General features: G+C 38.9%; 2 protein-coding genes across 2 annotated transcripts; both read right to left on the reverse strand.

The window, feature by feature from the left end:
• Window positions 1-979: 979 nt before the first annotated feature.
• Txndc12 (thioredoxin domain containing 12) lies at window positions 980-24,889 on the reverse strand. Its single transcript, XM_027944963.2, has 7 exons — window positions 24,641-24,889; window positions 13,121-13,181; window positions 7,159-7,211; window positions 6,063-6,136; window positions 4,675-4,744; window positions 3,534-3,617; window positions 980-1,843 (listed from the first exon to the last, which is right to left on the reverse strand). Exons 1-7 carry the CDS (start codon window positions 24,735-24,737, stop codon window positions 1,764-1,766), a joined length of 519 nt encoding a protein of 172 aa, XP_027800764.1. The 5' UTR covers window positions 24,738-24,889; the 3' UTR covers window positions 980-1,763.
• On the reverse strand, window positions 9,772-11,518 carry Kti12 (KTI12 chromatin associated homolog). The gene has a single exon (XM_027944962.3). It carries the CDS (start codon window positions 11,343-11,345, stop codon window positions 10,290-10,292), a length of 1,056 nt encoding a protein of 351 aa, XP_027800763.1. The 5' UTR covers window positions 11,346-11,518; the 3' UTR covers window positions 9,772-10,289.
• Window positions 24,890-25,207: the final 318 nt, after the last annotated feature.

Raw genomic sequence — 25,207 nt, forward strand, 5'->3', positions numbered from 1 at the left:
TACCACTGAACTACATCCCTAGACTTGAATGAGTATTTTAAAGTCAAATGTATAAATTACATGATAAAATGCTCACGTTTACAGTTCAATGAATTTGCACAGTGTGTACACCTGTGTAGCCATGTCATCACCATAGAAACTTCCTCCTGTGCCTTTACAGTCAATCCATCTTCCGGCCCATTCCCCCAATGCCAGATGTGCACTCTCACACTATTGATAAGTTCTGCCTCTTTTATAACTTCATATAAATATATATTTTTTAAAGAAATATTTATTTATTTATTTTTAGTTGTAGTTGGACACAATACTTTTATTTTATTTATTTTTATGTGGTGCTGAGAATCGAACCCAGGGCCTTGCACATGCTAGGCAAGCGCTCTACCTCTAAGCCACAACCCCAGCCCCATAAATATACTTTTTTTGGGTACCAGATTGAATCCAAGTGTGCTTAACCACTGAGCCATATCCCCAGTCCTTTGTTCTGAGACAGGATCTCCCGAAGTTGCTTAGGGCCTTGTTAAGTTGCCAAGGCTGGCTTTGAACTTGTGACTCTCCTGCCTCAGCCTCCCAAGCTGCTGACCTTTGTTTTTACTTGCCTTTCTTTCTTTTCTTTTTTTTTGTAGCAAGACCCCATGTCAAAAAAACCCAAAAAACAAAAAACAAGTGTAAGAGAAGAGCACTGGCTTTAGGACATGGATGGTGAAAGAGCAGGAGTCCTTGGTTAGGACTCCTAGAGCAGGCCCTCAAGGTTAGTTTTCTTTTCTTTTTTTTAACATTTACTTTTTAGAAGTAGTTGGACACAATACCTTTATTTATTTATTTTTATGTGGTGCTAAGGATCGAGCCCAGGGCCTTGCACTTGCTACACTAGCGCTCTACTGCTGAGCCACAATCCCAGCCCAAGGTTAGTTTTCTTCCTGAAGTGATTTCCCTCCCTCCCTCCATTCTCCAATAATAACAAAAAGGCCATCACAGCACATTTCCTTTTAAAGTTTTATTAAAGTTTAATGAACAATTAATATTTTATCTTTTTGGGGGGATTAACCCCAGTACAAAAATATCATTGATGATTTGACAAAAATGGCTCCACCTAGGGCTTGAAGGTTTGAGTTTCTCCAACAGTAATAAGGGAAAGCATGCTTCCAGCTGGGGCTCGGTCCAAGCACATAGTCATTCCTGCACACGCATGCATGCTAACAGCCTGAGCAGGAAAAGAGGAAGGAGGATGCAGGGATTCAGGAAGAAGCCCAAGATTATTCCCAGGAGAAAAAGACAAAAAAACAGGCTGGTCTCCTTGACAGGGGATAGAATTACTGATTTACATTTAGGATTTACTGTTTTCTTAAAAATTGCTATTCCGGCCATTTTAACATTGTAGAAAAGATGCTACTAGTCTCTTTCACCACTAAGGTGAGTAAAGCAGGAGGAAATGGGAAAAGACTCAAAATACTGAAGTGTAAGTGAGGTATTAACCTCCAAGTGGCTCAAGTTCTGTGTCAGGTTTCATTCTTTACATTCAAAGACAGATGGACATTTAGGTGACAGGGAGCAAAAGAAGCAAGTCTGCCACACTGCTGGATCCACAAACAATCAGACCAGCTTCTTTTAACAGATCTCTTCCACAGTGAGAGAGCTCCTTCCAGTGTAGGAAGAAAAAAGGTTTCCCGGTCAGTTTAATTGTTTTGGGCAATTCCTCAATATTCCCTCCTCTGCTGCTTTCCTTCCAGAACACTATTTTTAATGAAGGAAGGGATATATCTGTGTTACAATTCATCTTCAAGATGTTTTTCTCTGAAGGCATCACCTGTCAGTCTTTCCTGAGCTTCCTTCATCCCCTGAACAACTGTGAAATAAAGAGGGAAAAATATGAAACACAACTTAATATCTGATATTTGAACACAATATAGATTCTTAAATGTTTTAGGAGAAATATTTAAGAACACAACTTCTGTACTCAACATCTAGTTTTAAATTTTAGTCCTAGCATATCATTCTTTGAATCTGTTTCCTTGTTTATAAAATGATATAATCCCACTTATTTCTACACATATTTTAAAAAGTGGATGATAGAAGTGCTTCATAAATTACAAAGTCCTACAAAAATGTTAGCAGTTACCCTGGCTTACCCTCTAAGATTAGAGTTGATTTCCTCTATGTTCACTTGATAATAAGGAGGAGAGAAGAGAACACCTTCCTACCATCCCCATTGTTTTTTGGATGACTGTTGCATTTATTTCATTCCCTGTAGAAGTTACAGGTTATACTGATGATGGAGTGTATGTATGCATATATGCATTCTGAGGGAATGGTCTCCATTGAAGCATGTAGTCATTTCTACTATCAACTATACATGAAAGGAGCCAAGTTTTCAGGCAAAATAAAAGAGAAACCTAGAAGGAAGGCCTCAGGCAGACAGGAGATGAAATTTCTTATATATCTCAGGGCCTCTCTCCTATGGATTTGCACTTCAAGAAGGGCAATGATTTCAATATAGGCCTATGAGTGGTGGTTCTACAATAACACCCCTACACAACACAGGCTGGAAACTAGGTTGAGCCAGAGTCTGTAAATCTTGGAAAGCACACCCATTAGCTCCTAATATAGTGATATTTTCCTTTTGTCTTGCCTGTGTCTCTAGTTAAGACAGGTTTGAATGTTCCAGTTTCATGTCAGCTGCGCCACCAGGAACTCAGGGAAGAGTCTTGTGTTCACACTGGACTATGCCAGTGTGGAGAGGGGAGTGGTAACTTGGATAAAATTCTAAGAGAAGGCAAATCTCGAAGGACAAGAGTTTAGGACCTAAAACTCAGCTGCCACTCTCTTGTGTGGAAAATCTCCTTCTAACACCAATCTCTTAAGATCTTCATTTGGTTAAAGAATATGCTACTCTCCTTAACCAGAAAAGGTGATGACAATATTTCCACATCTCTTCCCCTTTCCTATTCTGAGAATAAGAGTTTCAAGGACTCAAAAACAAAGTGATCCTCAACCTGGCAGTTTGACAATTGGGGACACGTGGCAACTTGGTAAACAATTCTTTTATAGATCAGGAAGACTAAGGGAGGAAAACAGTAACAAAACATGGCATGAAATCCAACCCTTCCCCTAAGATGACTGCGTGCCAGAATTAGAGATCAAAAAAGCCTAACTGAAATTATTTCAACCTTCCTTTGCCTATCTGTACTGATGCCACTCTGTCTGCAACATGCTTTTCCCATTCTTTTGCTGTGTCTCATTCTTCAGGACTTAATCCACTCACAATTTCCTCTAGCAAACCTTACAAACGCTCCGTGTTGGGCGATATCCCCCTCATACATCATTTCCATAGTTTGAAATGTCCTCCTGTTGTCTCTAGGGAAGGGTCCATGTTATCTTTCTCCTGTATCCTATAGAGGATCTGGCCAAAAGCTAGGCATGCAGGAGTTGCTTGGCTAACAGGTTAGATTAAGTTCCTATCACAGACCTTGCCCATTAGGGCTCATCCTAGTTAAATCTAGCAGCAATCCTCCCCAATTTCTCAAGCAAAACAGTACCTTGCTCAGCATTGATGTAGAAATACTTGTAGCTGGGGTTTCCATTCTCATTGATGATTTCAGGATGCACCTTGCCACTAGGATCTATTGTAGAAAAAAGGGCACAGGGATTGCAATAATTTTAACATATAATACACTAGGCCCTCCAGGAAATAAAACCTCCCCATGTTTGCCCATTATCTCACTGCCCTATCCCTAACATTTCATGCTGTAACCACAATGAATTCCTTGCAATTCCCTGAACAATGCCCACCACCTTGTCCCATGCCTTGGCACATGCTGTTTCATCTTTCTAGCACGTTTTTTTTTTCTGCTTGGTAATGATGAGGCCAACATTTTTATTTGTATCCCCCATAGAATCCAGCCAAATATAAAGCCAAGATTAGGTGGTCACTAACTATCTCTTATAAAACTGTTTGTGGAAAGACATTTGCTTGGTTGTATTATTCTGTTGCCTCAGATGCACCATAGGGTCAGGAATGGGAATTGTGGCTTATCCTTGGCCCTGCAGTGTCACACACGGTGTCTGACATGGCTAATGCTCAAAATGACTGTTGAATGAATAAATGGAAGATCAAACTCCTCTCATTGCTCATAAAAGCAGTTATTGGAAAAAGTTTCCCCACAAACCTGCAGGTTTGGATTTCAGAACTCTCTCTCTTTTGTTTTTTTTGTACCGGGGATTGAACTCAGGGGCACTCAAACACTGAGCCGCATCCCCAGCCCTATTTTGTATTTTATTAAGAGACAGGGTCTCACTGAGTTGCTTAAGGCTTCACTTTTGCTGAGGCTGGCTTTGAACTCACGATCCTCCTGCCTCAGCTTCCCAAGCCTCTGGGATTCAGTATGTGCCACTGTGCCTGGCCAGAACTCCCCCCACTCCTTTTTTTTTAGTTGTAATTGGACACAATATCTTTATTTTTATGCAGTGCTGAGGATTGAACCCAGTGCCTCACATGTGAGAGGCGAGCACTCTACCACTGAGCCCCAGCCCCAGCCCTGGAACTCCCCTCTCTTAAAACTGGTTTTTATTTGTTCTTGGACATCCCAGTATAGTTTCACAACTATATATATACTTCGGTCTCTTGCATCATTTCTCTATCTACATCATGAATCTCCCAATTAAAAATTTTTGCCTTACCCAAGAAAAGAATTCGTGGAATATAACCCCCATCAGGGCTGAAATCTTCATCCTTGGGTTCTTCTTCATCCTATTAAGAATAAATGTAAACCTTACATCAGATCATGTCCTCCCTCTCCTCAAGGACCTTCAGATTCCTCTCTTGTTCAGGACTGCAAGGCCCTACATGATCTGCCCTTGGGACACTTCTCAAACTTCATGTTCTACCCTGTTAAGACTTCTTCAGCCCCATTAATCTGCTTTTTGTTGGTGTCATTCAGCAAACCAGATATGCTCCTAATTCAGGCTTTTGGACTTGCTCTTTCCCTATGTCTAAACATACTTCCTGTGTCATCAGAAGCTCACTCCTATTTCTGCTTCTAATTTTTACTCAAATGTTGCCTTTTCTTCCACTTACCTAGAATTGCAAGCCATCTTCTCCTTTATTTTTGGCGGTAGCATTTACCACAGACTGACATATTCTACTTGTTTATCTCCCCACACTACACTGTAACTGCTTTGAAGAGTTACATAAGCATCTGGGCTATACATTAACTATATAAGCAACTCCTCTTGCTGTCTCAACCTTAAGTGTTAATGTGTTCAGAAGATTTTTAATCCTATGGTTAAACATTATCTTTACAGAAACTTTTGGAAAGAAGTATCATCACAGAGTATCCAAGTAACTTCACATTTGGAGAGTATGATCTAAAAGGAAACACGGCTAGGTTACAGTACCTACTTCTTTAATTTACTAGATTCTATGATTTTGACCAAATCACATACTTTCTTCAGGTCTAAGATGTCCTTTTTGTAAAATGGGAATAATACCAATGGCCTAAAAATTTCTTCCAAGTCTAAGATCTGATATTCTCTGACTCAGGATTCCTGAAGTCTATATGAAGTACATAAAAGATGTCTCATGAGGAAATAGGAAGACTGTACATAAAAGTCCAATTCTAAGCAGGTGCTCAAATGAGTAAACTTTGCAGGGTGTTGTAATCTTCATATGTGATTACATTTTTTAGTCTAAGTATAAAATTCAGTCATCTTTTTTTTTTTTTTAAATATTTATTATTTTTAGTTTTCGGCGGACACAACATCTTTGTTTGTATGTGGTGCTGAGGATCGAACCCGGGCCGCACACATGCCAGGCGAGTGCACTACCGCTTGAGCCACATCCCCAGCCCTAAAATTCAGTCATCTTATTCAAGCTCTCCTCTCTACTTCCTCCCCAAATTAGATACTAACACATCTGATGTAAGCCTTAGTATGAGAAATCAAGATAAAAACAAACATAGGATAATCAACTCTATATTCAACATGACTTTATACTCTTACTGTTATTAAATCCAAAACAATAAAGTCTTAAAATCATAGCACAAAAGGAAAAATTCTTTAAGGCTTACCTCAAGATTTACCATAACAAAATTATGGGAAAGTTCAGAAATTTCTGTAGATTCTGCAAATTTGGGCTTTAAAGCTAGAAGGGGAAAAACGATTTTGAGTACAAGAAACATCATACCCAAACCCCAATGAGCCTAAGCATCACTTATTCTCCTTGGTAGTTCATGCATTTGCTGATTCATATAAATTAAACCTTCTTTTTCTTCCCTCCAAAACCAGAACTACTGGAGCACCTAGATGCTGGTGCTGCTTCTGTCACTTATTTGCATAGCTGTGGCCTTGAGTGAATTACTTCATTTCTCTGAAGCTTTTATCTCACTTATAGAGTACGGATAATGATACACAAATAGCAAGAGGAAGCATCACTATTTGCTTTTATGGTTCAGTACAACAACTATTAAAAGAGTAATAAGGTAACAACACTTTGCCACTAAATATGTGTGTGTACACACATTATACAATTATTTATGCTAATTTTACATTCCTTTCCTAACTAATATTTTAACTGTAGAATACCAAATTAAGAATAAAACCTGATTGGGAAAGGAGCAGGGTAGTATAGCAGAAAGAATTACATGCCACAAAATCATATAACCTTGGTTTGATTCTTATCTTCCTTAACCAGACAACTTCCTTAACCATGTACAGCTTCCTCTAATATTTATTGCCACATGCCATTTTAGCACTTAATTCCATTTTCTACATAACTGTTGCTGCTGTTTTTCTTTTTTTGCAGTGCTGGGGTTGTACTCCACCACTGACCTACATCCCCAGTCCTTTTTATTTTTTGAGACAGGGTCTCACCAATTTGCTGAGATTGGCCTTGAAATCGCAATACTCCTGCTTTGGCCTCCTGAGTAGCTGGGATTCTGCAATACCACCCCTGGCTTATATAACTGTACTTTAATCACCTCAAGCTTCCTAAAGCCCCCTGTAGATATATAATTACAAATTTCATGAAGGAAATCTACATCATATATTTCTTTGGTGTTCCTTAAAGCAACCACAGTGCTGTGTAGAATCAGTGATAACATTTATTAAATGTTAACTTTGACAACACTTCTAAGATCCGTTTTTAGATTGAGAGCATTTACTGACCTTTGCAAGCTCCACACCAAGACTTATGGATAATCACCATAATAGGCAATCCACTTAAAAACAAAACAAAGAAATTATAATCTAGTAATTGTACTTCCTCAAAGTATTCTAATAAAATAACCAATTTATGGAGATAAAGATGTTTCTGTAGTATGATTTCAATTGGTAAAATAATAAGACAATCTAAATATTCAATAGTAATAGATTTTGATAGCAAAATATTTATAAATTCTGATATTCCTGTAAATTCTGCAGATTTGGCCTATAAAGCTAGATAGAAAGACTGGAATGGAAGAAAACATCCAATTACATTATTTTAAAGGTTCCAGTAATTCTAAATTATTATCATGAAAAATAATCATTAAAAATGTAAATGAAAATTTTTGTTGGCACGTTAAAAACTAAGATATAAAATTTCTTTTTTAAAAAATATTTTTTAGTTATACATGGACCCAATATCTTTATTTTGTTTATTCATTTTTATGTGGTGCTGAGGATTGAACCCAGTGCCTCACATGTGCGAGGCAAGCGCTCTGCCACTGAGCCACAACCCCAGCCCTCTTTTTTAAAATATTTTATTTTTTTAGTTTTCAGTGGACACAACATCTTTATTTTTTTATTTTTATGTGGTGCTGAGGAACAAACCCAGTGCCCCAGGCATACCAGGCGAGTGCATTACCGCTTGAGCCACACTCCCCAGCCCAAGATATAAAATTTCAATACGGTTTTAGTCAACTATACAGCCCCAAAAGAAATGTATCAAAACATAATCTTGGGCTGGGGATGTGGCTCAAGCGGTAGCGCACTCGCCTGGCATGCGTGCGGCCCGCGTTCGATCCTTAGCACCACATACAAACAAAGATGTTGTGTCCGCCAAAAACTAAAAAAAATAAATATTAAAATTCTCTTTCTAAAAAAAAAAACAACAAAAAAAACCCATAATCTATAGATGAGACAGTGGATTTTTTTCTTACATTTGTGTATTTTTTCAATTTTCTTAAAATTAAACATTTTTTTAAATCAGTGATGAAGAGTGTTTTTTTTAAAATTATAAGCAACATAATCTACCTGAACCAGATTGGTTAAATGAAGCTCTTAAAAGTTTTCAGTTCAAATGTTAAATATGAGGGCCCTATATAGGCAGGCATTAGCTTACTTCATCACACAGCCTGTTATCACCATACCACCATAATACTATACAAGGTATAATAGCTATAACTGTATTTACCATATCGAACTCCATTGCACTAAGGAATTATTGATAACAAACACTTCTACAACATTTACTTATGCCAATAAATATTATCTAAATATACACAAATTAGCTCATTTAGTGATAAATGAGTTACTCAATTACCTCACCTTACGCCATTATAAACCTATAGAGACGTGTGCCTCTAGTACTTGTAAAGACTTAAAATCATATAAGAAGGGCAAGTTTAAGTGGGTAGTGGGATGTAGCTAACCATAATAGCCAAAACATGCTAAACGTTTACTAGATGACATTGTACAATGTGCTGTACGTTCATTACCTCATTTAAATCCTCAAAACAACTCAAGGGTAATACTTTCAATGGTCTCATAATATGAGAAAACTGAGACTCCCAAGAGATCAAATAGCCAGCCCATCTAACCCATGTTTTAAAGCTCCATTCACTTTCAGAGCATGAACATTCTAGAATGTCTTGCTCCCCCTTTTCTCTCTGGCAAACTCCTTTGCAAAGCCTTTCCCAAACTGCCTAGTCTTTCTCTTCTCTGGGATCCTAAAGCATTTGTCATCATCTGACCACCAGTCTTTTTCATCCCATTATCACCTATCTGTATTTCTCACAAACTTTTCAAGGGCAAAGACAGACTAGTTAGTCTTTGAAAAATCACAGGTACTGGGGCTGGGATTGTGGCTCAGTGGTAGAGCGCTCATCTAGCATGCATGGGGACCTGGGTTCGATCCTCAGCACCACATAAAAATAAATAAATGGAATAAAGGTATTATGTCCAACTATAAAGGTATTGTGTCCATCTACAACTAAAAAATAAATGTGATAATTTATTATCACAGTTATAGTACTTAAATTTGTTCTAAGAAACCAACAAAAGAATGAAAGAAAGGCTAATGTGATACATATCTTAAAATACAGAATAAAGCACAACAGTCATTAACGTGCCATAATACAGTCACTTTAGGGTGGCCAAACAATCTAATCTTTTACTGAGCATTATAAAAATACAATTTCAGGACTGAGGTTGTGGCTCAGCGGTAGAGCACTCGCGAAGCACAGGTGGGGCCCTGGGTTCGATCCCCTACACCACATAAAAATAAAGATATTGTGTCCAACTACAACTAAAAAATATATATATAATTTCAGGGCTGGGGTCGTGGTTCAGTGGTGGAGCACTTGCCTAGCACATGCAGGGCCCTGGGTTCGATCTTCAGCACCACATATAAAGAAATAAAATAAAGGTATTTTGTCAAACTATGGCTAAAAAATATTTTTTTTAAAATAAGAGTTCAGCCAAAGATATAACAATAATGCGTGTTTATATACAATATTACACTAGATTACATGAAAAACATTTAGTTACATTAAATGAGAGAGACTCGAGCAGACTCACTACTTTTAAAATATTTTATTGGAGGAAATAACCTAGTGGTTATGTCTTTCGCTTTCACAAAATCAAAGATACTTAATGACCAAAAACAAGGGGTTTATCAGTAAACTCAGTCCCAGGAAAAAGAAACTAGCAAAAATCAGGTACTCAGAAAAGATTTGTGATATGAAAGACTGGCCAGCACAGAGTCCAGAACTGTTCACAACTGTTTTAAAACAATTCTTATCCATCCAGTCTCTTCACCCACTATTCAAATGGGAAGAGTCAATGGTGTGTGATATACCAATCCAATCTAAGCAATCCCTGACCACTTGAGCTGTCTTCTATGGAGAAATTTGCCAGGATTCTCTCTAGTCTCAAACTTATGCTGTAAACTCAGGGCCTGGCACAGGGGCAGTCAGGAAAGTTGGAACAAATCAGTAAATTCAGCAGCTCCACTAATATAACACGCTTTGCAGACCTTCAGACTATTCTTCCTAGAGAAGAACAGTGGAAGCCACGGATTCCCCCTACCGCTCTGATTAGTGCAAGCTCTGTCCCAGATACTGAATAAACATATTGGCCAGTTGATGCAGGTTCTCATTGTTGGGATGCATTTTAGTATAGGAAATAAACTGGCGACGAAGGCGACTCAGTTCTGCCATGGTCAGGGGCCGAGTGAATTTTAGGTGCTCGGTGGTGCCTGGAAGTGTTAGCAAGTCCCCAGGCACAGCGCACTTCTGCGCTTCCATCAGTCTGGCCAACACCTGGCTTGTGACCTGATCCAACTGGTGTAGAAAGCTGCCGGAGGCAAGGGGCTGGGATTGTGTAGACTGATGTGGTGGGGGAGCCCGGTTCTCAAACAGGGCAGCCCGGATCTCCGCCACAGGTAATGCCTCTTCTAAGCCCACCACAGTAAACAAAGGCCGATCCCAACGGTTCCGAGAGTCAGGAGTCTCAAAGCGCAGTGTTAGAGCCTGCATTAATTCAAGAGGGTAAAAGGCACTGGTCACATGCTTCACAGATTTCTCAGGCTCCGCAATCACTACAGCTGAAGAATCTGATGCTTCGGCTTCTTCCGGCTCCAATTCCCTAGGTCCGTGGGCCCCGGTTCTCCCATTTACTATAGAAGCCGGTTCGGTGACAGTACTGATGTCTGCAGGCTCAGATTTCCCGCCCTCCTCAGCGCGCGGCCTCCAACTCACACTAACTTTCGGGCCCGGGTTCTCTTCCGCGCCAGTCACCTGAGGTCCTCGGCTGGCACCTCCTGGCCTCACGCAATAAACCAGGCAAAGCGGCGTGCGCGCTGCCCGCGCTAAGCAGTAGAGCTCGTAGCGGAAGCCTTTGATGTAGTTAAGCGAGTCCAGGATGACCACGTCTTGGCGACTCAGGCGCCGTTCCACGGCGGCTCGCAGGGCCCCACGCAAAGCCTTCTCACGGGCAGAATCGCCGTACACGGTCGCGTCCTCCGCGCCTAGCACCGAAGCGTCATCCACCACGTATACCGTGTGGCCCTCAGCCGCCAATGCCCAGCGAAGCTCTTCTGCACGGCGGCTCTTGCCGCTGTACGGCAGCCCGCAAAACACCACAAGCGGCATGCTACCAGGGAGCGTCCATCTGCAAACTCGTCGCGCCAACTTCCGGGTTGCCTACGTCACGGATTTTAACCGGAAGCACAAACGGGTTTGCACTTCCTGTTTTACGGACTGGCAAGACTTCTTGTTTCTATAGAAACAGGGGCTCTAAATCAATTAGGTCCAGGTCCAGCTTACTAGAAAGGAGATGCAGAGACTAGAATGACATCGGTTATTCATGCTAAAAGTTACAGACTTCCGGAGAATGTGATCTCCCTGGGTCGAAGACTGAGCCCGCCTATTTATTTATTAGTTGTAGATGGACAAATACCTTTATTTTGTTTGTTTATTTTTATGTGGTGCTGAGGATAGAACCCAGGGCCCCGCACATGCTAGGCAAGCGCTCTATGGCTGAGCCACAACCTCAGCCCCCATTTATTTATTAATGAGCATTAAATACTGCAAAACTGCTAACACTTATATTTAGCATACATAAGGCAATTGATAATACTTGTTTTGCTCATGTGTGCACTCACACCTACTGGCACTCAGTAAATGTTTATTCAATAATCATTTTAATTATACAACATCTCCAAGGCTGGGGATTTAGAGATGAAAATAAAAGAGTGCCCCTGCAGGAGATCAAGTGTCTGAATAGGAAGAATCAAGCACCTACATTCAGAGTAATAAATGCTATAATGGGTGGGTATAGGTTGGGTTATAAAAGAACAAAAGAGAACATCTGCCCAGAGAAATCATTAAAGACTTTAAGAATTTGAAATTTTTCTCCTGAGCAGAGATGACAGATATAATACAGGATGTCCAGTTAAACTTGAATTTCAGATAAACAAAAAACTTTTTACAGTTGTATAAGTATGTCCAAAAATTGCATGGACCTATTTAATATTATTTATTGTTTGTCTAAAATTCAAACTTAATTGTGTATCCTTTGTTTTTATTTGCTAAATCTGGCAACTCTGCTGCAGAAGATTTGACACTCAGAGCCTGGAATCTGTAGATTTGTTCTAGGAGCAGGAAACACTATAGTAGATCTAGAAATGTGAGTTTGTATATCTGAAATTATGAGTGTGTATAATATAGGAACACATATTGGAGTGGAGTAGATCTTTGTATGGCTCCAGTACACTGTAGAAGAGAAAATGCAAGTCTTGGCTTTTCCACTTATTAGTAGTTTACAGCAAGTTATTTCATTTTTCTGCATTTTAATTTCCTTTTCTATAAAATGATAATTTATTTCATAGGTGTATCAACTCAGAGATTGTAAAGATTAAATAAATCAATGCCTATAAAATAGTGCTTAGACTTCCCTCCCCTGACCTGCCTTTTCTTCCTCATGGTCGGAGTTGTGTGCGCATAAACTAAACCCACTTGGACTAGGAGACTACTTGAGTCTAGTAGGCAGTATGGTATTTTGGTTGAGAGTACAGGCCCTGAAGGAAGTGCCTGGGTCGGAATCAAGGCTCTGCTACTTACTAGCTGTGTGATCTTGGGTAAATTACTTAATTGCTCTATGCCTCAGTTTTCTTATCTCTAAAAAGAAGGTAACAAAAAGTACCCCCTCATAGAGTTGTTGTGAGGATCAAGTGAATTAATTCATATAATTTAATATCTGTATATACTAAGCACTTAGTAAGGATTAGCTAGTAGTATTGTTGTTATTATGAGGCAATTATGCAGTTCTTGCTCTGCCTTGGCATAGCCCTTCATCTGAAATTAATGCTATGTTGAAGATTAGAAAGAGTCTTACCACCGTAAATAATCTAAAGCATATTTTGTACCTGGCTGCTGCTTCTCTCTTCCCATCTTCTAGTGTTCTCCAGTGAATATGATCCCCAAAACCTGGAACAAATAAGGCTTATAAACATTCACACAATGAATAAAGGACACAGACCTAAAAAAGTAGTGTGGCATGTTCATGAGATACCCACAAAAAGGCTTTCCTCTATTAATAGCCTGTGTTGAAGACCCAGCTTCCCTGATAGAAATGAGAGACCATGAATAGTCCCCTATCCCAAGCCTCAGTTTTCATATCTATAAGATGGAAATAACACCACCCAATCAATAGCTTTTAAGGAAATTAAAAAATGAAATGAAATGCTTTGTAAACTATCACAGAGTATGCCAGTAATACTGTAAGAATGAATGAGCAGGGCGCGCACGCCTGCAATCCCAGCAGCTTGGGAGGCTGAGGCAGGAGGAGAACTGCGAGTTCAAAGCCAGCCTCAGCAATGGTGAGGTGCTAAGCAACTCAGTGAGACCCTGGCTCTAAATAAAATACAAAATAGGGCTGGGGATGTGGTTCAGTGGTTAAGTGCCCCCAAGTTCAATCCCCAGTACCAAAAAAAAAAAAGCAAAACTAGAAAAAGAATCCATGAATGAGAATTTTCCATACAGTAAACATAAAGTAGGTCATAACAAATCATAACTAGTTGAAGGTGACATAGCAATACAACTTAGAGTCAGAAGGACATGGGACTCCACTTCCCAGTAAGTGTGTGAATTTTTATGAGTGAAGTAAGCTTTCTAAGCCTCAATTTCCATATCTGAAAAATCAAGACAATAATACATACTTCAGAATGTTGGATGTAAGGACTAAAGAAGGTAATGCATTTTAAGTGATTGTTGTTAGTATTCCCACAATTTAGCAAGAGTGATCTTTTTCAATCACATCACTGACAGATAAGAAGACTTTCATAGGCTTTCCAGAGCCCTAAAGATAAAGGTCCAAGGCTGGAAGCAGAAGATTTGAGAATATGGCATCTGCCCACCTCTCCAGTCATTTTCCACACTTTTCCTAAAACCCCATACACAGAAATACTTTTACTTCTTTAAATGCAGCATGTGGGTTGGGGATGTGACTCATAGGCAGAGCAATTGCCTAGCATTTTCAAGGCCCTGTGTTGACTCCCTAGCATTACAGAACCAACCAAACAAACAAACAAACATACATACATACATACATACATACATACATACATAAATAAATAAATAAATGCAGCAGGCACTCTCTTCCCTTCAGTATTTCATAATCACTTTACCTCTGCCTTTTCTCCCAGCCTGCCCTCCAGTCTTCAGGTGTAATAAGAGGACAATTCTTACAAATCTCCCCTAACTCCCAAACCAGCCTCTTCTCCTCCCATTGCAGCACTTCCCAGACTGAATTGTAAATATTTATGTATCCATCTCCCTCTCTCCAAGGGGAGCTCCCTGAGTGCCTATATCTGTTTCATTCCCATTTCCCTAATATTTAACAGTACACATGAATATAGCAAGTTCTCTATAAAATACACATGAATATACAAGTGCTCTATAAAATAGTTATTGAATAAACAAATCTTATCTAGGCCAAAACACATAAAAGTCTTAATTTTTATATCCAGAAAATGTTAGTGATCCTAAAATGCTGTTATTTATTAATCAGTTTATTTGTGACCAGCATACTACATGTGCTAACTCATTTAAATTTGGCCTTAACAATAACCCACTTTACTTCCCTACATTTCAGTTTTCTCGTCATTAAAATAGGCATAAGTGGGCTTGAGAATGAACGTAGCTCAGTGTTAGAGCACTTTCGTAGCCTGTGTGAGGTCCTGGGTTTAATCCTCAGCACTGGGGTAGGGGGTTGGGAAGAAGCATAATAGTTCTGTCTTATCAGATCACTACCAAATATTAAATAAGAAATATAAAATCTCAACACAGTATTGAACATATTGTACAATCAGTAGGTAGTAGTTTTTGCTATTCTTTACATAAAGTTGAGACTTCTTTTTTTTTAAATACATTCAAAATACATTTATTTATTTATGTGGTGCTAAGAATCGAACCCAGTGCCTCACACATGCTAGGCAAGTGCTCTACCACCAGGCCACAATCCCAGCCCTAAAATTGAGACTTCTAAGGCTCAGAAGTTATCATCAGCTGTTATTAGATCACATTGCTACTCAATGGCCAATCTGAGATTTAACCTTCAGTCTTCTGCCTTTTCAGCTGCTAAATCTGTCTTCCAGATCATTCTTTCCCAGAAATAAATTCAAATCTAATTTTCATCTGTGCTACCTCAAGGGAATAAAAATTCATCCAGATTAGCACATGGAGGCAGTATTCAAATTTACCATCATCACTTTTCATTCCCAACAGCATGGGCTGCTGGCCAAGAGAAAATATCACTTGCCTAGGGCCCAAAGTTTGATCCTGAAGAGCAAATGACTGAGTGAAATTGGGAGGATGCCCAGGAGAACTGGAAGGTGTCTAATGTGATCACCATCATTCTACCTACAATACCTAAACTAAGATGACTGAATCCTGCTTCAGCATAGTGCCCAACCAACCAACCTGAAAGAATATCCTGCTACAAAAAAGTTTAATCATACATAAACAGACTTTCAGAATGGATTCACTGTAATAATGGAAATCCCACCACAAACACAAACTAAGCTAAAAATCAGATGAGAAACAGTGAACAACCAGTAAATGGTAAGGCTGCCCTGAAAGTAAATATTCATTATAACATGGCAAATGGAGAATCTGAGACTCCCATATTAACCCAATTCTCAAAAAATATGGCTAGAGTGATTCCCATCATTAGTACTCTCTGGTAGATGAATCAAATGCCGAACCTTTCTGGAGGGAAGCATTCCCTACTTTATCCTCTAGGACAATCAACATTTTATTAAAAAAAAAAAAATAGCCATTATGGGCTCACAATCATAGATCAATAAAGATATAAGAAAACAAGTCAACATAAGTAAGAATAGAAGCAAGAGTGACACTTTGAAGACTTCAGCTATCAGGATTATCAGCCACAAAATACAAAAATAGGAATATATGAAATGTTAGAGAAATACATGGAATCACAGAAACAGGCATGCACAAACACACATACACACACATAAATAGACAAATTTGTGATGGTACCAAAATCTGTAGAAGTAACCCAAAGGCTACATACTATATAATTCCAATTAAATAACATTCTGTAAGAGTCAAAACTATGAAAATAACAAAAAGATTAGGGTTGTCAGGGTTCATTCTCTCATGGGGGAGAGGAAAAAAAAATAAGTGGAGCATAGGATATTTTTTAGTGATTTTAAACTATTCTATGTGATACTGTAATGTCAGATACATGTTATTATGGCCTGAATTATGCACCCCGAAAATAATTCATATGTTTACATTCTAACCTCCTGTACTTTAGAATGACTGTTTTTGAAGAAACAGTTTTAAAAGAGGTGATTAAGTTAAAATGAGATCATTAGGATGGGCTCCAGCTCTAATTCTTATAAGAAGAGATTAGGACACAGATGTAAACTGGAGGAAGATCATGTGAAAACACAGAGAAGACAGTCATCTGCAAGAAGAAATCAACCCTACTGACACCTTGACCTTGGACTTGTACTCTTCAGAACCCTTAAGAAAATAAAGTTCTGTTGTTTAAGCCACCTAGTTTGTACAAAACAGCCAGGCATGGTGGTGCACATCCTAATCCCAGAGACTCAGGAGGCTGACACAAAAGTATTGCAAGTTCAAGGCCAGCCTCTGTAATTTAGAGAGACCCTGTCTCAAAAAATAAAAAAGAGGTATAGATGTAGCTCAGTGGTATAGCACCCTAGGTTCAATCCCTAGTACTGCAACAAAACAAAACCCACAGAACATACAATAGCAAGAGTGGACCCTAATGTAAACTGGGGATTTTAGTTAATAATAATCTATATTGGATTATCAGCTGTAAAAAATGTACCATATTAACACAAAATGTTGACAAGGAAAGATGGGGAGAAAGAGGAGAAAGGGCATATGTGGGTATGTTCTGCTCAGTTTTCTGCAGACATAAAATTGCTTGAAAAATAAAGTCTACCAATTTTTCAAAAAATATAATGGATAGAGTAAAACGCAAATTAGAGACAGGTGGAAAGATATATTAGAAGTTATCCAGGATGCAGACCAGAGCCATGAAAACAGACAATGTTAAGAGAGGCCAAGAGGGCTGGGGATGTGGCTCGCCTGGCATGCATGCGGCCCAGGTTCGATCCTCAGCACCACATACAAACAAAGATGTTGTGTCTGCCAAAAACTAAAAAAAAATAAACATTAAAAAAAAATTCTCTCTCTCTCTCTCTCAAAAAAAAAAGAGAGGCCAAGAATACAGAGATTGATTTAAGTCTAGCATACACAATTATTTAAGGTGGTGAAACTGTAGAATGACAAAACCATTGAGTGAGAAGATATTAAAAACAGTCAAAGAGAGCCAGGCTTTGTGGCGCATGCCTGCAATCCCAGCAGCTCGATAGGCTGAGGCAAAAGGATCACATATTCGAGGCCAGCCTCAGCAATTTAGTGAGACCCTGTCTCAAAAAATAAAAAGCACCACTGGGTTAAATCTCTAGTACCTAAATAAACAACAGAAAAATGACATATTTCCTACAAAAGATCAATAATTATGCTATTATACTGATAGGAACAATATAAATCAAAAGAGAGCAGAGTATCATCTTGAAATGCTAAAAGAAAATAACTAAACCTAGAATTATATACTCTAAAAAAATTATCTTTCAAGCATAAGGACAAAGCAGACATGTTTAGATAAACTGCAAGGTTTTTTCCCCCCCACCACCATCAGGTATTCACCACTCATTATTATTTCAATAAATAAGTATTTATTCAACAGGATCATATAATAGTCAAGAGCATGGACTCTGGATCCTGACTCCTGGGTTTGGATCTTGGCTTTGCTGCTTACTAGTCATATGACTTTGGGTATGTTAGGTAATTTTCCCACACTATAAAATGTTTCCTCAGCTATGATAGCTTAGAATAGTAATATTAATTACTACAAGTATTTGCTATTGATATAACATACCAGGCACTAAGTTCCTTAAAAATATTAATCCTCCCAACCCTATGAGGTAGACGGTCTCATCAATCCCATTTTACAGATGAGAAAACTGAGGCACATGGCCTGGGGCTGTGGCTCAGTGGTAGAATGCTTGCCTGGCATGCACGAGGCACTGGGTTCGATCCTCTAGCACCACATAAATGTAAAATAAAGATATTATATCCACCTAAAACTAATATATATGTGTGTGTGTGTGTGTGTGTGTGTGTGTGTGTATAAATAAAGAAAGCTGAGGCACAAAGTTTAAATAACTTTCCCAAGGTCACCTAACTTGTAAATGTCAGAGCTGAGAGTCTGAACTTAGGCAGAAGGGTTTAGACTCTTTGTTTTTAAGCATTACACAATACTATCTGTTAAAAAAGAAGATAAGGTCAATGGGACAAAGAGAGGGAAGACAATGGAGGGCCTTACAGGTCATTATAAAGACTTTTTTAAAAAAATGTTTTTTTAGTTGTAGATGGACACAATACCTTTATTTATTTTTTTAATGTGGTGCTGAGGATCGATCCCAGTGCCCCACACATGCAAGACGTGTGCTGAGCCACAACCCCAGCCCCATAAAAGAAATGACTTTTTAACTCGTGATAGTGTACACCTACAATCCCAGCTACTCAGGAGGCTAAGATGAAACTTGCAAATTCAAGGCTAGCTTGGGCAATCTAGGAAGACCCTGTCTCAAAATAAAATAAAAAGGGCTAGGGATATAGTTTAGCAGTTGAGCACTTGCCTAGCATGTGCAAAGCCCTGGATTCAATTCCTAATACAGGAAGGATGGAAGGACAGAAAGCAGAAAGGCAGATAGTCAGGCTTTTCCTGAGCTACTGGAGGGTTCTGAGCAGTTATAACATGATGTAATTTGTGTATTATGGATTTTTGAGCTTCTGTGCTAAAAACAGATAGCAAAAGAGTATTTATTATAGGGTGAATTGTATCCCCTTCCCCTAAAGAAAGGTACAGTCCTAACATGTGACCTTATTTGGAGACAGGATCATTATAGTGGTAATCAAATTTAAATGAGATTATTTGGGAAGACCTGAACCCAGTATGATTAGTATCTTTATAAAAGGGTGAAATTTGGACAGATATGCACACAGAGAGAATTATGGTCATCTCCAAGCCAAAGAGAGAAGCCTGGAAAAGATCCTTCCCTCTCAGTCCTCAAAAGGAGCAATCCTGCTAGGAGGAATATAATATTGGATTCTGGATACATTTTGAAGACAAAGTCAACAAGATTTGCCGTGAATATAGGGTGCAAAAGCAAAGACAGATGTTAAAAGCTGATATAAATGATACAATAAAGAAAAAATATTAATGACACAGGACTCCCTGGTAAAATGCCATTAAGTAGGTGAGACGAAATCTAGTACTAAAGTAAAGGGATTAGCCCTTGCTAGAAATACGGATGATTTATCAAGTAACAGGAAAAGAAGTACTGGTGGGTAAATGAAATGGTGAGAATTTTTGGAAGCCTCCTATGATCCCCCTTTATGTTCTATTAAATGGGAATATGGTCACTAACTGAAAATAAACATTGTGGAAAAGTATTGGAGATTTGCATACAGGAGAAAGAATGAAATAGTGCCCTATGAGAGAAAACTACAAGGATAGCTAAAGGATACATTTTAGATAGGAAATATCAGGAAAAAACCCATATACAAGAATAGTGAACAAGTACATGGGTAAACATGTAGTTAAATCTAAATATTCATAAAAATTTGTAAAGCCCAATTCATAGTTTTAGAAAACTGAACTAAATTACTGAACAACTGCTTATAAGTAAAGAGGGGCTGACTGAAGCTTAATATTCTAAGGCACCCTTACCATTGGGGGAATTAAGATAGTAAAATTCAAGAGTATTTAGTAAAAGGACTAGAGTACCAAATTTCAAACTAATAAAGGAGATAAAATAAGAACATGTAAATGCTCAACCTCCAAAAAAAGGGGAAAAATGGAAAAAGCATAGGAAAAATAGTAGTAGAGATGGAAACTGGATAAAAGAGCAGCTGTCAATAATAACAACAAATATAAGTGGACTAAACTCACCAATTAAAGTTAAAAGATGAAACTATCAGATTTAGCTTTAAAAAAAAAAAATCCGAACTACCTTTATGATGTTTATAAAGATATACCTAAAACAGGACTTGCAAAAGTCAATGGTGGTGTAATTCAGAAACAGATAACAGGCAAATGCCAACCAAAAGAAAATCAAGGAAGTTAGATTAACATCAGATTACACTGTTTCTCCACAAACCTGGGCTACCCAGAAGCTAGGTGATAATTCTTACAGTTGGGGAGATTGTTGTTAATAGAGACACCAAAGCACCACTGTTCAATGATTGGAATGCTCTGTACCTGTGCTACTCAATATGGTAGCCACTAGCCACATGTGGCAACTAAATACATGAAATGTGGCTAAGTTCATTAAGGACCTCAGTTTTTAATTTTATTTAAATTTAATAAGTTAAGTTTATCTAAATTTAATAAGTTAAATTTAATACATTTAAAATGTCACAATCCTAGAGACCAATTACTCCAACCCTCTCACTTTACTGAGTTCTAGAAAAATACAGAAGCCATCTGAAATTTTGGTCTTCTAATTTCTAATTAGCAGGCTTTTCCAGTATCCCAACACTTCCCAAGCTGATCTATTGCAATACCCCTAAGAAGTATACCCCTAAGAGGTATAATACAAACACTCTACTATCATCACTTATTTTTTTTTTAGAGAGAGAGAGAGAATTTATATATATATTTTTTTAGTTTTTGGCGGACACAACATCTTTGTTTGTATGTGGTGCTGAGGATCAAACCCGGGCTGCATGCATGAGAGGCGAGCGCACTACCGCTTGAGCCATATCCCCAGCCCTATCATCACTTATTGAATGCTTAGTTTAGGTGATAATTATAATGATACTAATAGTATAATGATAATAACAATATTAATAATGACTAATACCTACATGGCATTAATTATGTACCTGATACATTTTTTTTTTATATTTATTTTTTAGTTTTCAGCGGACACAACATCTTTGTTTGTATGTGGTGCTGAGGATCGAACCAGGCATGCCAGGCTACCGCTTGAGCCACATCCCAGCCCCCTGATACTTTTTTAATGCTTTTACATGTATTAACTTATTTAATTCTCACAATAACCTTGAGGTACAAACTCTAACTACCTCTTTTTTACAGATAAGGAAACTTAAGTTAAATAGCTTGACCTTACACTGCCTGTAAGTGACAGAGCTGGAACTAAAATATAGGTTGACTTCAGAGTCTGTAGTTATAAATATTCACTGCACTTTACTGCTTCTGTAGCAAAAGTTAAATGAAGAAATGAATGAAGGAATGAACCTTCACCAAAGCACAATGAGAATACTGACTTCAATTATGTAAAACTTGAGTTCTTTGGTTTCTCCTTCAAAAAGAATTTATACAGGTGCACTACTTTACCTTGTTACTAAAATCATCCACTCCCCAGAACCACCCACACTCACTCCTATGCCAGCATGGAACACCTGAAGATAGTCCAGTTTCCTAAAGTGTCAGCTGCATAGCCATTTAATTTATGCCAGTTTTCTGTAAAGTAAGCTAAAGTCTCCCATGCCAGCAGTTCTTCTCCTAAAACAGTTAAAAAGGCAAAGCAACCATTTCTAAATACAGCATTTATATCAGCATTTCCAAGCTTTTCATTCTAAAAAGTGTTTTAATGAGTGTAAGCTAAAGACATAAGAAAAGTATTATCCACCCTCTCCCAGCAGATAAAACCTGAATAACAAAAGGTCAGACAGACCGGAGTTAGAATCCTAGCTCAGCCATTTACTATTCTCACAAATGCAAAATATGGCTAACGAAAATATTAATCCCACAGGGTTGCTGTGAAAGTGAACAGGATACCGAGTGGAAGGTAAATACTTTGTAAGTATTAGTGCCAAATGTTTATCCTAAAGACTTGACAAAATCATCTATATGTTTTGCGCCAGAGAGCAAACTGCCTCTACTGACAGCTTTCTAGTTTCTCCCTCTGCAAGGAGAGGATTAAAATCCAGGCCTCCCCATGCCTATGTAGTGCTTACTCCACACCACTGTGCTTTCTTAAAACAGTGGGGACACTCATTCTCTCCTCTCTGCAAATCACAAGGCCATCTTCTGAAAAGAGTCAGAGATACTGAAACATCTAACAGAGATAAGAAATCTCACTCATCAAAATTTTCAGGAACTACTGCTTCAGGTAGCATTTGGGTGGGGGGTGAGTGGGGTATAATCTATGTCCCAAGAATCCATGTATAATAAATACATACAACAAAAAACTGAAGTATTATAATTCCTTTAAGGAATAATTAAACATTCTTCCATGGGAGGAAATAATGCCAGTTAACATTTAAGTGTGTGACACAATATTAAATGTTTTTTTTTTTTCATTGAATTCTCAAAACCCAACCCCCCTACCCTGAGTTGTCGTTCTATGTACTGCTGCAGTTATCTGGTATTTTCCTTCTCAAAGTCCATATATGTTGTCATATAACTGCCTACTTACTTGTTTTTAAAAGTACAGGGGACATAACAATCATATTTACCATTCATTTTTTCTTGCAACAAATATTCTTGAGCATTAACGAGGCTGAAATGGTCCTGGCTCACTGTGGCAGATAATATTTACCAAAGATAATTACAATAAAACCTTCCATCTCACATGCTCCTCTTACAAATGTGACTTCAGTGTGCCTCCTATTTCATGTATAGATGTTAATGTTCCTTCCACTTGAACCTGCTCCCACAGAGTATAGTAGAAGTGATGCCATATGACCTATATGGTTAGATAATAAAAATGCTATGCATTTCCATCTTATTCTCTTGGGTCACTCATTATTGGGATCCAGCTACCATAATGGGGAAGAAGCCTACCCTAGCCCATGCAGAAAGACCACAGAGAGAAATAACCAGTCTGTTGAGGCCCCTGACATCATGGAAGAGAGAAATATTCCCCAACTGTGACTCATTCAAATTCCTGACCCAGAGACAAGGCAACTGGTTTTGTGTCAGAACACATTAAAATTCGGAGCTAAACTCACATCCTAACACCATAGTCTTCCGTCTTCCTCGGTACTTAATATTTTATTCTAAATAAACAGTAACCTATTTTACAATGGGATTAAGAACATTCTGCAAATATTACTAGTGTATTTTAAACATTCTGGCCTAATGGAATTCACTGTGCAGGCTTCATCACTGAGATGGAAACCTCAGAAAACCCTTCCCTGATCTTCCTAACTCAGTTAATTCCTCCCTCATCCTCCTAAACCTTTCTACTATTTCCTACTCTATCACAGTTTCATTTGCCCAGCTGAAATCGTCTTATTAATTTGTCAATGAGTCTACACTACTTTCTCTGACTTGAATATAAGCTCCATGACAGCAGGAATCTTATCTGTCCAGTTCATTGATAGTGCCTTGGACAATGCCAGAAATATAGTAGGTGATCAAAAATTACATACTGAAGGAAGAAATGGATGCATTCAGTCCACTGAAAGTCCACAGAATGTCTTTACCCATGAAGGAATGTAAAGATAAGGAGGATAAGAGAAAACAATAAAAAATATTCCAGCAGAATCATTCCATATAGTCAGGTCATTTAAAAAAAAAAAATGGAAGAGGGGGTGAGATCCAAGTATAACTAACCCCCTTAGAAAAGCATAAACCCTGAGTTCAGTGGATCCAACTTTCAACCAAGAAAGAGCTGATGAGGAGAAAGGTGTTCAAATTGTGAATGAAGATGTAGGTAATGGGATGGAGTTGGGATACTAACCTCCATTCGTAACTACCGATCATTCCCTCAGAAAAATAAAAAATAAAAATCAGTTTCTCTAGACACACTGGCTGAACCACACCGAAGACAACTGTTGGTGGCCCTCTAACAGCAGAACTTCTATACTTCATCTGGCCCTTTTCTTTTCATCTCCCAGGGCAAGGAGGCAGTAGCCTAGCTCTTCAAGGAAGAGTGAGGAATCTTCAGATCCAAGGCTGGAATCTCGACACAGTAGGTTCCCGAGGACGCTATTTCTTTAGGAAGGGAATGTGACCTTTCCTGAGGATCTACCAAGTGCCCAGCACTACGCTGGGCTCTTAAACATGCTTTTTCTAATTTACAGACTATTTCTTCCCCCAATACAAAAATTAATAGAGACCTTAAGTATAACTTCCCCATCTTACCTTTCCCGAACTCACTACTCCCTACCCCAAGAAATAGTCAAAACTCTAGGTGCGGTTGCGGAAGAAAAAAAAAAAAAAAAGAAATCTGGCGTAGCCTAAGAAAGAAAACCCGAGGGGAACAGTGTTAGACAAGGGAAGGGTCCTATTCGGTTGGGGCCCCGGATCAGTAAAGATTAAGATAAGAATGCAGTCTGACCCTTTCCAAGCCCAATGTGTCCGTCAGAAGAGGTGATCAGGAGCAGGAAACTGAAGCCCAGCAAACAGGTGGCCCCGAGACGAGGCCACATCTCCATGGTGCTAGGTGCGCGGGACCACCGGGTTGACCCGACACAGGGCCCGAGTCACCGCAAGAGATCCGTTTCTTTTCCTTAGAGCGGGGTCAGCCCAGACCCTCTCTTTCTCAGATTTTTTTTTTTTTTTTCCAAACTCTGAAGGAAGTGATGTTAGACGGATGTGGGTGGTGCCTCCGGGGTCCGGTTTGGGATGGAGTTAAAGGTGCAGATCACGTGGAAGGGTTCGGGAAATGCTCTCGAGCGTGATCTGCCTTCTCAGGGTCTTGTAAGTCGAGGCCTCAGTACGAGCGGAAAAAGGTGGGCTGAGACGGTGGGGGTGGGGGTAAGGGAGAGGTTCGGAAGAACCGTTGTGGACTAAGTCTGCCGGTCAGACTAACCCCTCCCCCTGCCTCCCCCGCCCCCAGAACCGCTGTACTTAATATTCAAAACGCAAATTATTGATTCGTGAGGTCAACCTCTCCCAACAGTGG

The sequence above is a fragment of the Marmota flaviventris genome, chromosome 10, assembly GCF_047511675.1.
Source record: "Marmota flaviventris isolate mMarFla1 chromosome 10, mMarFla1.hap1, whole genome shotgun sequence".
NCBI lineage: Eukaryota > Metazoa > Chordata > Mammalia > Rodentia > Sciuridae > Marmota > Marmota flaviventris.